The sequence below is a fragment of the Oryza sativa genome, chromosome 1 (genome assembly GCF_034140825.1).
Source record: "Oryza sativa Japonica Group chromosome 1, ASM3414082v1".
NCBI classification, from domain to species: domain Eukaryota; kingdom Viridiplantae; phylum Streptophyta; class Magnoliopsida; order Poales; family Poaceae; genus Oryza; species Oryza sativa.
This window is the reverse complement of record NC_089035.1, coordinates 20,532,269-20,545,296: the sequence shown is the minus strand read 5'-3', so window position 1 is coordinate 20,545,296 and position 13,028 is coordinate 20,532,269. Positions and strand designations below refer to the sequence as shown.

General features: G+C 41.2%; 2 protein-coding genes across 2 annotated transcripts; one reads left to right on the top strand and one right to left on the bottom strand.

Moving 5' to 3' along the window:
* Positions 1-2,596: 2,596 nt before the first annotated feature.
* Positions 2,597-3,971, bottom strand: LOC4326870 (DNA damage-repair/toleration protein DRT102). Its single transcript, XM_015766008.3, has one exon. It carries the CDS (start codon positions 3,805-3,807, stop codon positions 2,860-2,862), a length of 948 nt encoding a protein of 315 aa, XP_015621494.1. The 5' UTR covers positions 3,808-3,971; the 3' UTR covers positions 2,597-2,859.
* Positions 3,972-5,809: 1,838 nt separating this feature from the next.
* On the top strand, positions 5,810-12,955 carry LOC4326869 (protein kinase and PP2C-like domain-containing protein). Its single transcript, NM_001408975.1, has 12 exons — positions 5,810-6,062; positions 6,136-6,253; positions 6,769-6,935; positions 7,978-8,045; positions 8,133-8,356; positions 9,328-9,379; positions 9,819-10,341; positions 10,416-10,485; positions 10,561-10,780; positions 10,868-10,972; positions 11,598-11,693; positions 12,459-12,955. The coding sequence occupies exons 1-12, from the start codon at positions 5,942-5,944 to the stop codon at positions 12,651-12,653; spliced, it is 1,959 nt and encodes a 652-aa protein (NP_001395904.1). The 5' UTR covers positions 5,810-5,941; the 3' UTR covers positions 12,654-12,955.
* The last annotated feature ends 73 nt before the right edge of the window (positions 12,956-13,028 follow it).

Sequence of the window (13,028 nt, the reverse complement as noted above, 5' to 3'; positions counted from 1 at the left end):
CATAACTGAATGAGGCAGCCACGTTATGCAAATTTGCAATGTCGAGCATTACTATAGTTTAGATACCCACTTCACTGTTATCTCCTTTCAAGAGATGGTGATGATTTCTATAAAAATTCTGCAAGAGGGACTGCAATTTAAAGAATGGTACATTTGAAACTACAGTTAGCAATCATTAAATTTCTGAAATGATTTACTACGTTTAAAGTTTAAACTGGTGGACACGAAACATTGTGTTGAGGCCAAAACAATAAAACAAGAATAAGGCGGAGAAAACATAAGTCGAGGTTAAAAGGAACATAAACGGATGAAACACATCAAAACTGATCAATGTGATATCATTCGGATTCTAGAATCAATGAAGCCAGACATCTGACTAGGGTTAACATTCTATCAGCACTAAGAAATCTGAAGAACAGCAATAATGCATGCCTATGACAAGTGAGAGATACAACTTACAGGTGATACCTTAACTTAACAGAAAAGAAATGGAAAGTGCCATGATATGGTCCCAAGCAAGTCAGAGATCATGCGCGTTATGAGACAATTATGGTGCTGATAGGTTGAAGATGTTTGAGGGTAGAACATAATAGTATCACTGATTGACTGTCCCACTGATGTTCATACTGCCTTTTTATATTAAATTGGTGCATACTTAGAGTTGTTTCCATCACTTGGTACATCAACAGAATTGCTTGCTTTGTGACTGAATGATGGCAGCAGTTATATGAATGATGCTTGAACTCCATTATGCATGATAGTATCAGTGACACATTAACAACTTGGAAAGAAAAGAATAAATGCCCTTCAAGGACAATAAACAATGGTGTAACATTAAACAGTAAAAGGTTACCTGAGTGACAATATTTTCTCTAGGAAGCATGTTCGATAACAAGCATTAACAGGAAGCAAGATGGAGAGAATTACAGATGAGGAGAAGAACTAGCACACCGATAACAAACCTAATTCTCAACCAATCAGAACCCAGATGTGAACTCGATGGATAGTAAGAACAGAAACAGCAACTTATTCACATGCCAATTGCACAACTATGACAGTAAATGGCTGTGCTATTAGCTATTTAATTTATATGAATTTATATAACATAGTTATATTCATGTGCCAATATCAACCTTAGCAGATGGAGGAGACATGATGTCAGTTTTTACTACTTTTTTAATCTATGATCACACACTCTACTCTTAAGTTCTTTCTGCTTATTCTCTATGAATTAAATCCTTGAAATCAGGCCAAAACACTTGCCCAGAAGTGGGGACAATACTTTTCTTTAATGGTAATTGATACTCCCTCCATCCACAAAAGTTACACCTATTACTTTTGTCACCAAGACTAAGAAGATATTAAATCATCTTGCATGTTACAAAATCAAGGAGTGAATGCAAGCATGCAACCAATGAGTATTTAGATGACTCCTTGGATTCTAATCAAACATTTAATTTATCTTTCATTTCAGTCTTGGATGCATAAAGACTACAAATATGAACAACTTGTTTGGAAAAACTCAAATGTGAAATATGCCTAACTTTTGTGGATGGAAGGAGTATCAATTATAATTGTGAAGTGAAATGTGGTGCATTAGAAAAGGAAGAGAATTTCCAGTTTCTGGGGAAAATCACCGAATATGTGGTTTTGGAGCTAAAACTATCAGGTACTCCAGTCAATTCACTTAATTGTATTGGTATGATTATAGAACTTCATCACTGAAAGTTATCTAACATACTTCCTACTGACAAATCTCACAGAATTTGATCTACCTAAGATTCTTCAGGCTCAAAGAATACTTTCAGAGAGGAGGCCAGAACACTATCACAGTATAGCAGCTATGAGCCATGAGAGCAGCCCAACCACTGGACATTGTTCCAAATGTTTTGCAAGATGCTTCTGCATTGAGCTTGTAGGGGAGCAACAATAAGCAAATATTTTGCAACCAAATTTGAAACTGCAACTAGTTTATGGTTAATCTATCGCGAAGACTGATCTTTGGTTGTTGCTATACAAAAGTAACTACGTATAAGACTCCTTGTTTTTTTTCAACGACATTGCTTGGCTTGTAATCAAATCTTGCCATCCACAACAAGTCTCCAAGAAGTTGACCATGCTAGAACTACTGCAAACTCGAGATTCCCAAAAACATTACGTTGTTTGAAATTCTGCAAGGTTTAAGAGTCCTCAGAAGGACTTTATCCTTCAAATAAAATGCTCATCAGATAATTGTCACATTGGAGCCTAAAGGCGAGATTTGCAGTTGAATTTATGGAGCAGGTTCGACACTCCATTAGAACTATAGTTAACTAACCCAAATTCTCAAATGTTGTTTTTATTTTATCATCTGATTTCTATTCAATTTCTGAAACAACTGTAAGCTGGACTTATTAACTATTCTTTTTGGAGTTTGTAGTCTCAGTGTTCTTAACTTGTACCTTGTACCAGTTCAATGCTTTGCATCAGAGATAAATCTATCTTTTAGAGGGTCATTTTCCAGCTAAAGAAATCGAACTATTTCAGACATTCTGGGACACTGAGAGTCATGAAACAAATAGAATCAAGTACTATTCAAGCCAAAACACTCTCATGGTTGCGTAACAGCTAACATTAAATAATTGACAACCATAACAATCAACATAATTGCCACAAAATTGTGAAAAGGCATGAGTTTCAACCTTGACCAAGGATCCAGCAACCTTGCAATACACATTTTATTATTTGTACAAGCATATCAAGGTCAAACCAGCAACATTCTGTAGAACAAAGCATGGTAGTACTAAAACACAAGGAATGGGGACATGGAGGCACCTTGGCAAACAACCTCATCATCACAACACATGGGCCATGGCAGCCTCACTTGGCGGTTGCTGCTCCAAGCTCCGCATCGATGGCTCTGCGCGCGGCGTCGAGGTCCTCGTCGAGGAAGATGTCCCAATGGCCGTCCCAGCGGATGAAGAACTCGGTGTCCTCGAAGTACTTGACGCGGTGCACGTCGCCGGCCGGCGTGAAGAGGAAGTCGCCGTCGACCAGGTCGTAGCTCTCCTTCTTGGTGAGGTTCCAGACCTTCTTCTTGCCGCTGATCACCACCAGGTCGTGGCCGAACGTGTGGTGGTGCGCCGGCTCCACGCTCCCGGCCTTGAACCGGACGTACGCCGACGTGGGGCTCTCCCGCACGATCCGCATCTCGCCGCCGGGCATGATCCCCACCGGCTCGAACTCCATCCCCTTCCTCAGGCAGCAGATGGCGCAGGCGGAGTCAGGGACGGAGGCGGAGGAGATGTCGGGGATGGCGGCCATCTCGGCGGGCGCGGAGTCGAAGAAGCGCTGGATGTCGTCGGGCCAGGGGGCGTCGCCGGAGGCCGGGCACGGGGCGCGGAACGGGGTGGCGAGCCAGGCGTCGGCGATGGCGGCGGCGGCGTCGGGCGGGGTGGCCAGGCCGGAGAGCGCGAGGACGTTGCAGGCGTTGATGGAGCGGGTGTTGGCGGCGTCGGCGGCGGTGGCGCAGTGAGTGGCGTAGACGCCGGGGTACTTGTTGGCGAAGATGGCGACGCCGGCGCCCGTGCCGCAGACCACGACGCCGCGGGCCTCGAGGGCGGGGTCGGAGGAGGAGGTGGGGGTGGCGATGACGCTGCGGGCGACGGCGGCGGCGGCGGCGTAGTACTTGTCGACGCCGAGGTCGACGACGTCGGCGACGGAAGGGTGGGCGCGGAGGTGCGCGACGACGGCGTCCTTGAGCGGCTGGCCGAAGGCGTCGGCGGCCGCGAAGATCTTGAAGCGGCGGTCTGCGGCGGCGGCGGCCATGGGGGATGGGGCGGTGGATGTCGCGGTTGCGGGGGGCGGCGGGGGCTGGATGGATCTGAGGGCGAGGCGAGGGGAGGGAGCAGAGCAGTGGCCACAAGTACGACAGCAGCAGTGAGTGAGTTGAGTGAAGTGAGAGAGGCGACCGCGGTGAGGAGGACGACCACGACCAGGGCGGCGGATTATACAGATATTTTATCTGTTCTTCTTTGGTTGCGTCGAGTGACACGTTGGTAAAGGCCTAAAGAGCCAAATTAAGTTATAAGGAAATAGGAGGATCATTTGTTTGGAGGTTGTAATTTTGATAACTTAGGTTTTACTACCTCTGTCCTAAAATAAGTGTAGCCGTGGTAATCCGTATCTAGCATTTGACCGTCCGTTTTATTTAAAAAATTTATGAATTTTTTTTAAAAAAAACTAGTCACACGTAAAGTATTATTAATATTTTATCATCTACTAACAATAAAAGTACTAATAATAATAAAAATTAAAATAAAACTTAGACATGAGCAGTACAAAACTGCACTTATTTTGGGACGGATAGAGTATTTAGCATAGCTCTGAATCTTAATCTATAATACTCCCTCCCGTAAAAAAATAAAACAATATGTCCAGGATTAGGTTGTTTTTGGATGGATGGAGTAGATTTGATGTTTGTATATTAAATTGATTTTATTGGAATGATTTTTACATGATTGTAGTTCTAAATCTAGGGATCCGATGTTCGGATGACGAGAAGAAATTTGGGATTACACCTTTAGATATGGATTTAACTCTAATACCACTTGCAAATGACATATAAAATGGCACCTCATCTCCACTATAATGTCATTTCTTGCCTTTGTATAAAATAAGAATGAATTTGCTTTTTCTTTTTTATCATGAGAATGAAACACCTTTGGTTGAGTTGATTCAACAGGTCAGGTCTTCTCACTCTTACAATATCCGTCACTAACCAATGGCATCAACCATCGTGCTCCACCTCCACCCACTCAAAATCCATTGTCACCATCCTCCCGGGGAAACCTAGCTTGATCCTACATATTCTCTAGACTACCTCCTTGATATTCTTTATTTGTCGTCTAACAGCTGTCAAATACTATAACTTTTGATAAGGGGGGTGTGTCGCTGATGCTTGCGCTCGGAACTCACATAACAATACATAGTCTTAGCCAAAACAAAACAGCCAAATACTTGGGTGCTAATTATACCACTCGAGCCATTGGTTTCGGCAACAATTTTCATTTCCCACTTCCTATTCTTAGCTATCACAATAAACAAATAGTGTATATATGGCAGCCGTATAGCTAGGGATGTTTCTATTGTACCTTGATACTCATACTACTTTATATTTTCATAGTTGAAATCAATTTTGATTATTAGCTGAGACTTATTTGACTTGGGCTCAATCCATTGCAAGAAATTACAGTGATCTCCACTTTCCCTTTGCCGTTGTGACTTGTTAGCATAGAGTTGGCCTAAATATATATCGTATTATCATGACACCAAATCATCATCCATCCAACTTATGAGAGGAAAGAGTATAGGGCCTATTCGGCTGCCAGCGCTTGTGTTGTGCGGCTGCAACTAGCTGCCGTGTAGCTAAAGAAAATACAAGCCGAATATATTGATCATCTTTTTGGTGAAGACTGGACTTAAAAACTTTTGACTTGTGATTATTATTTATTATTGTATTTAAAATTACAAAGCTCTAGAACATTGTAGAACTAATACGTTCTCTAATGTAACCTGAACGGAATCATTGGCTTAAGAAAATGACGATGCCAGTTGACGCTTGAGCCCAAAGTGAGCTCTCTTCCACAGCACAAAAGTGCACACCTCAGACGAGACTGGTGGTGGGGTCAGGTGGGTTACTCGTCGCCTTCAGCCCCTGGCATGTGGATCCGTACGTGAGGGTGGGCCCCACACGTCAGCGAGGCAGACAAAAGACAAGGGACGAAGTCAACGAATCCCATTTCTCGAGTCGTTGGCCGCCTCCTCGCCACGCCGCCCCTGCCCCGTCCACAGGCACAGCCCATACGATTTCCCTTCTGAATCCGCCTGATCGCCTCCTCCGCCACCGCCGTGTTCGATTCGTCTTCCCGCGGCGGCGGCGGCGGCGGCGGCGGCGAGGAAGATGGGGGTGGAGGTGCCGCCGGAGGAGTCCAACCGGTGCGTGCGCGGGTGCTGCCGGAGCGCCGCCATCCCGCTCCACCTCCCGCCCTCCTCCTTCTCCCTCCTCTCCCCCATCGCCAAAGGTAACTAAATCCTCTCTCTCTCTCTCTACGCTCTACTAGTTCTGACGAGGAAAATGGAATGTGCCGCGCGCAGGGTCGGAGAGCACGGTGTACGAGGCGCGGCTGGGCGGCGAGCGCGTCGCGGCCAAGAAGCCCGTGCTGTCCACCTCCGACGACCTCGACAAGTTCCACTACCAGCTGCAGCTGCTCTGGTGGGTACTCCCCATGTTTGTTCCGTTGCCTGTCGAGTTTCTCTCACTGTTGTCGTTTGGGTTGCTGATGCTCGAGATGGAAGTTAGCGCTCATAACCGATGGAATAGCTAGCATTTTATAGCTTGGCAGAGACTTGTGATCATAAATTTATCGGTGAGTCAGGATGACCACCTGACCAGTGCTTGTGTTCCATTATTGCTTGATCGTTAGGCGGTAATCTTTTGGTGCAAACAGAGTGTTAATTACGAACCCTTATGCAATAGTATATGGTAGCTTTAAGCTGTTGCAAATATTGATTGATTTCATGATGAAAAGCAGGGAGTTTAGTTTCTTGGATACTTGCTGACACTTGTAATTATGACATGTAACGCTTGTAAAACTTGCAAACTATCATTTCAGCTTTCAACTCTTGGCTTGAAAATGGTTGTTTATATCCTGAATAAGTGAAAACATACTTCTTCAAGAATTGCTCTTGACAGGTTCATTGAAATAAAATGGGTCTATGTCTGTGCAGTGAACTGGATCACCCAGGGTTGGCGAGACTGGTCGCAGCACATGCACGTCCTCCGAATTACTTGATGTTCTTTGATTTCTTTGAACCTCCAAACCTTGCGGACAAGATACATGTTGAGGAGTGGAACCCTTCTGTGCAGCAAGTGGTCACCATTGCCACTGATCTAGGTCCCAATTTATTGCAATCAAGTTTCCTTTTACTCTTTGAGAGATTGAATCGTGTCATGTGTATGTTTCTTTTCTATATTAGAATAAGACATAAAACATGGCTGCCTTCAAACCGGGAATGCTGTTGTTTTAGGACCCATCTTGATATGTTTGATTCAATCGTGAGTTGGCAGTTCCCCACTTGTTTCAAGCAATTAAGCAACTTTTTAACTCCTGTATCACTTCTGAGCTTGACGCGATGATTTCTTGTCATCGTATCATACGTATTCTGGACTCTATTAACATGTGAGTTCTGGCCTACATGAACATTTTCTATTTCTCAATATAACTTTAATATTATCTACTGCGTTTAGTGACTTCTTTTAGAAACTAGTGAGGGTGTAACTTGGTTATGTTCTTTTGTGCTAGCAATTTTAAGTAAGGTAATTAAGATCAGGATCCTACGCAGAATTGCTTTCATATGCTCTAGATCACTATTTTATATGGCTAGGATCAGGATTGCAATGGTCATGTAGTATTTTCAATGCAGATATATTCTGAAAACCCTTGTTCTTGATCTTAGAGTAAATAATGGCACGATAAATGTTTCCGACACATTTGCAGCATTTCTGTTGAAAATACCGAATTTTTCCCTATCATTTTTGTCCTTTCACATGTAGCGATTTTTGAACGATTTTTCATTTCCTTTTTATTAATATACCACTGTATTTCTCTGCTAACCTTTTGTGGTACGGTGCTTATTATGTAACCGAATGCACAAATGTAAAATTAATTCATGGATAGCTAATTTCCCCCCTGAATGTTAGGTGAAATAAAAACAAAAATATTCCTCCTGAAATATAGATAAGAGGATGATAGTAAGATCTTCTTAAAGTCCATGAACCAAGTATGAACAATTAGTTCTTACTAATTCAGAATGAGAAATATGTCATTGTGTTTAGTTTGTTATTCTAATTCGAAGTTTCTTGCTGGCTCTAACTTGAATTGAACATCTGTTGTTGATAAAGCGCAAATTAACATTTATTTTCAATGTATATTGCAGCAAAGGCTCTCCAATACCTAAACATCCTTGGCATAGTACACAGAGATATAAAGCCTGCAAACATTTTGGTAATTTTGTCTTCTATATTGAATGATTTAAGTTCTACACATAATGCATTTCTACATACATTAACAAAGTCTAATAATTGTGTACAGATAGATAAGGACTTCCATCCACATTTAGCAGATTTTGGCTTAGCCATGTACCAGAAGGACATCAAGCATGTTTCAGTTGAAAACTGGAGATCATCTGGCAAGCCTACTGGTGGTTTCCATAAAAAGAACATGGTTGGGACATTAATATACATGGCACCAGAAATTTTGAGAAAGGACATACATACAGAGAAATCAGATGTATATAGCTTTGCAATATCTATCAAGTAAGCCATTTCTCTCTTGGTATTAACTGCAGTTTGGCCTCATATACTTCAAATGTGTACTCCATTGCCTGAGAAAATACGTTTGTGTTTTCTTGGTGGTATGCATGACATATTGCCTCTGTTTCTGTTAAGTACCATATAACCAGTCCACGCACATATGTAGATGGTTGCTTGGAGGTAAATTGCCTTTTCTGTGTTGGAGGATTTGGTGTTTCCCATATAGACTTGCATTACATATACACTTCTGCTAGGTGATGTATTCTATTTTTTTTTGTGCGGGGAGATATATTCCATGTTGAACAAATGTTGGACATGGAAACCTACACGAATGTTCTCTCATATCTGTAACTAAGGGCCATGATCACAAAATGTGATATTCCTATCATTTTGTTCTCTGTTGTTGAATACTAGTTCATATAAATCACGTTTTATTTTGGTTGTGTGGCTTGCAGTGATATTAGCACTGTATTAAGATAAGCAACCAATCAACCAATTTTTATTGTGTTATGATCATGTCTTGTTAAGTCCTGCAAGAAAATATATACAAGTTTAACTTTTAAATTTTAATAAATGCTTTGACATGGTGACTGATTGACTATATCTAGCTGCATATCTAGTCGTGCAACCTGGTTTTGGTGACAACACAGTATACTCATCTGCATACACATGCTGCTTCTGTTGAACTGTGAACATTACGGATTTCACTTCCACTGATAATAACATGACTTTAAAAGGGACGAGGGACACATTTGGCTAAATTATACTAATTGTATACTTTGGCCAGCTGATGTGAAATGCTCATTTGAAACAAAGCTGCATGGTTCCAAATGTTACTTGCACACTCTGTCCCACTCTTTCTCAGGCTTTTTCTTACCCTGTGTACATAAAATAAATTCAAAACAAATGAAAATACTCAACTAGCTTAGGTTTTCATGTATTAACAGTTTCATTTTTTTTTCATCAATTTACAGTGAGCTACTTACGGGTGTGGTGCCTTATACAGACCTACGAGCAGAAGCACAGGTACGTATTTTTTGTTCTTTATCTTTGTCTCTTTCACATTTTCACTCCAACAGCACAGGTTGTTGTGTATGGTTTCTAAATTATATAACATCATTTTGTTAAAAATTCTAATTGGACATGCATCTAGCCATCCCCACACTTGAATACCATTTATTTCATGCTGCCCTAATGGAAAAGGTACATTAAGTGCTTTGACATTCTACCCCATTTAGAAATTTGGGTTGTTTGCTATAATCTTTAGTTCCTGTTGACTATTTCTGTTATATCCAAATACTTGAAATTATAGCATCATTTATCTTCATATATGATTGGTTGTACAATCATGCATGTGCGCCTCTAGCCCTGTATTAGCTTTAATTACGTATATAATGCCATTGCTGAAGCAAACATGTGAGATACACTATTTTCTACAATTGGGAACTCATTGATTTTTCTCTAGGCACACACCGTTCTTGAAATGACTTACACCGAACAACAACTTACAGCAGCAATTGTTTCTCAAGGATTGCGCCCAGCTCTTGCCCTTCCTGAGTCTGGTGCTCCACCTAGCCTCTTGTCACTTATCCAGCGATGCTGGGACTCTGATCCTCAACAGAGACCATCATTTAAAGATATAACTGAAGAGTTAAAAATAATTGAAAAGCATATAGCTGTAAATTCTTGCTCACTAGCATCTCCTGCAAACAAGAGTCAAAATGGCAACACAGAAGTTCACCACTATCAAGAAGCATTGAGCTGGTTGAACCAAGGGGAGTTGTTTGCAAAAGGAAACAAATTGGACAGTACAGTTGACCATTGGTCTGATATTTTCGATCAGTCCTCTAAGTACTGTCCAACATTAAGTTGGGGATCTTTTGCAACATGTGGTCGAAGAGAAACAATGGAAGATACCCATTTTATGCTTCCCCACATGAGCGAAGAAAAGGATCTGCATGCATTTGGCATTTTTGATGGTCACAGAGGTCTACAACTCAACAATTGACAATGTTCTTTACTAACTTTTGCATTACCATATCTTACACCACAATTTCTACAGGTTCAGCAGCTGCTGAGTTCTCAGTTCGAGCAGTCCCTGGTTTTCTCAAACAGTTTAATTCCAATACAAGGTATGGAATGAATGCAAACAATCTGATGACATTTTTCATGCCTGAAGTCTCAATCTGACTTCTGTTTTCTCGTAGCCCAACTGATGCCCTTACAGAAGCATTTGTAAGGACTGACATAGCATTTCGAGAGGAATTAATTCTTCACCAGAAGTCAAAAAGGATAACCCAGAAAAATTGGCATCCTGGTTGCACGGCAGTGACAGCACTGATAGTGAGAAACAAGCTTTTTGTAGCGAATGCTGGTGATTGCCGGGCAATTCTGAACCGTGCTGGTGAACCATTTCCTATGACCAGGGTCCGCATAATATTTCTTCTTTATTTTGCACGCTTCTTGAAATTTAAGCATTATAACATAAGATATGTTTTCATTCTGCCTTGGTAGGATCATGTTGCTAGTTGTCCAAAGGAAAGAGAACGGATTGTAAAGGAAGGAACTGAAGTCAAATGGCAAATAGATACATGGCGTGTTGGTGCAGCTGCTCTTCAGGTGCTAGCTTTTGCTCTTTATGGCATGTGCTCGCATGAGTATCATTCACTATGGTAGCCATGATTAGCTGTAGATGCATGATATAATCATTAATTTTGATAACAATAGAAAAAAAAAATGCTCACATAACATTATACGCCCTCTATCCATGAGTTTTTTTTCAGTTGGTTTTAGAACTGTTGAAGTGATATTATGCTGTTTCTGCAAATGGGGTTGTCAGCTACGTAAACAGCAAGCAATATTCCTTTCTGTACTATGAATAATACAATACGGAAATGCCTATTGGAACTCAGCCAAGGTATATGCTAGCACACAGTGTCCAAAGAAGGGCATGGATTTCAAGCTTACCTTGCTGAGGTCCAACCACAGATACATACGCTACTCTGCCCAAGATTCTACTTGGGTTAATTGGTTTGGGAATATTATTCGTTCTTATCCCCACCTCCCCCCCCCCAACACCCCCCACCACCCCCCCCCCCCAAAAAAAAAAAATCATTCTATGCTTTTGCACACTATGAACGATCCCTTGACACTTGCATCGGCGTAATTATACTATTTCTTGCAGAAATAAAAGGATAACCGTAAGGTCTGTAGTTTACACAAACGAGTGGTTATTTTTTGACAGGTCACACGGTCCATTGGCGATGATGATCTTAAGCCAGCAGTCACAGCACAACCTGAGGTTATAGAAACCATTTTATCACCTGATGATGAGTTCCTGGTATGTCCATTTTGTTTCTCTCATCTGTGCGGTTTCTTTCATTCTCATACATCAATTTGTTATATCTTAGAATACCAAAGCTAACACCAGTGTGGCATAAAAATTATTATGTCATTATTGTTCGATCGCTGTTAATCTGTTCAGTTGAATGATTGGCATCAGCTTCGGAAGTTTGGCTGTGAATGCTTGTCTTATTTCAGCCAAGCAATACCTTTATTTCTCCCTTGTAGAACACTGAGCAATTACTGCCACCAAAATATAGTAGTAAATCCAAGCCTATGTATGAAAATTCTTAAGTTCTGAGAAATAGACCAATGGCCCTTTTCTTTATTTTGCTTTCATATCTTATAATGATATCAGAGATCCAGTATTATTTACTTCTCCAAAATTTCTATTATCTGCATTGAATGGGCAAATTACTTTTTCTAATTATTTGTTAGGGAAGTAACTAAACTACGTTTCTTTGAGAAACCCCTCAACATGCCTGGCTCTGCTTGGCTGCAATGAAACTCTTTCAACGTTATTGGGCATTATGCTTCTAATATGTATATTTGTGTTGTTCCTAATTTAATGTAAACACCACCATTCAAAAAAGAGAGGTCATTGCAAAGTTTCGACTTCATACATAATACTCTAGAGATGAACCTCAAAACAGGGTATCTAGTTTTGGTGCTTCTGCGAACACCCAAGAGATGCACTGAAACATGGCATCAAAGATAAGAAACCTCATTATAGATTCACACCACTTCATTTGGTTACCTGTAGGTGATGGCAAGTGATGGATTGTGGGACGTGATGAGCAACGAGGATGTCCTGTCCATCATCAAGGACACAGTAAAAGAGCCTGGAATGTGCTCCAAGCGGCTGGCCACGGAGGCGGCAGCGCGTGGCAGCAAGGACAACATCACTGTCATCGTTGTGTTCCTTCGCCCCGTCTCCACTGCTGAGCGAATATACTAACCACAAAGCCTTGTTGGTAACTTCATCATTTGTCAGAATTTTTAGATACTATTATCACCACTGTAAAGGAAAGAAGCCACCGATTCGTTCTTGTACACAAATTGGATTTGCTGATTACCCTGTCTAGGGCAGAAAGATGATTAATCTTTCTGATAGGAGATATAGCATTCTTTCATTGGTCAATGTTTATGCAACTCTGATTCATCTCATTTGTGCACCTTCCAGGCCAAAAGAACAAAACATATTTATTCAATACTTATCTCAATAAAATTTTGTGGAATTGTCGATGGTCCAACTTTAAATGTTTCCACCATATTTATTCAATACTTATCTCAATAAAATTTTGTGAAATTGTCGATGGTCCAAGTTTAAATG

Bases quoted from the DNA above. Each gene is read 5' to 3' on its own strand.
- LOC4326870 (XM_015766008.3), bottom strand. From the start codon at position 3,807: ATGGCCGCCGCCGCCGCAGACCGCCGCTTCAAGATCTTCGCGGCCGCC.
- LOC4326869 (NM_001408975.1), top strand. From the start codon at position 5,942: ATGGGGGTGGAGGTGCCGCCGGAGGAGTCCAACCGGTGCGTGCGCGGG. The intron at 6,936-7,977 runs GTCCCAATTTAT...TGTATATTGCAG, and splicing joins CACCATTGCCACTGATCTAG to CAAAGGCTCTCCAATACCTA. The intron at 10,342-10,415 runs GTCTACAACTCA...CAATTTCTACAG, and splicing joins CATTTTTGATGGTCACAGAG to GTTCAGCAGCTGCTGAGTTC.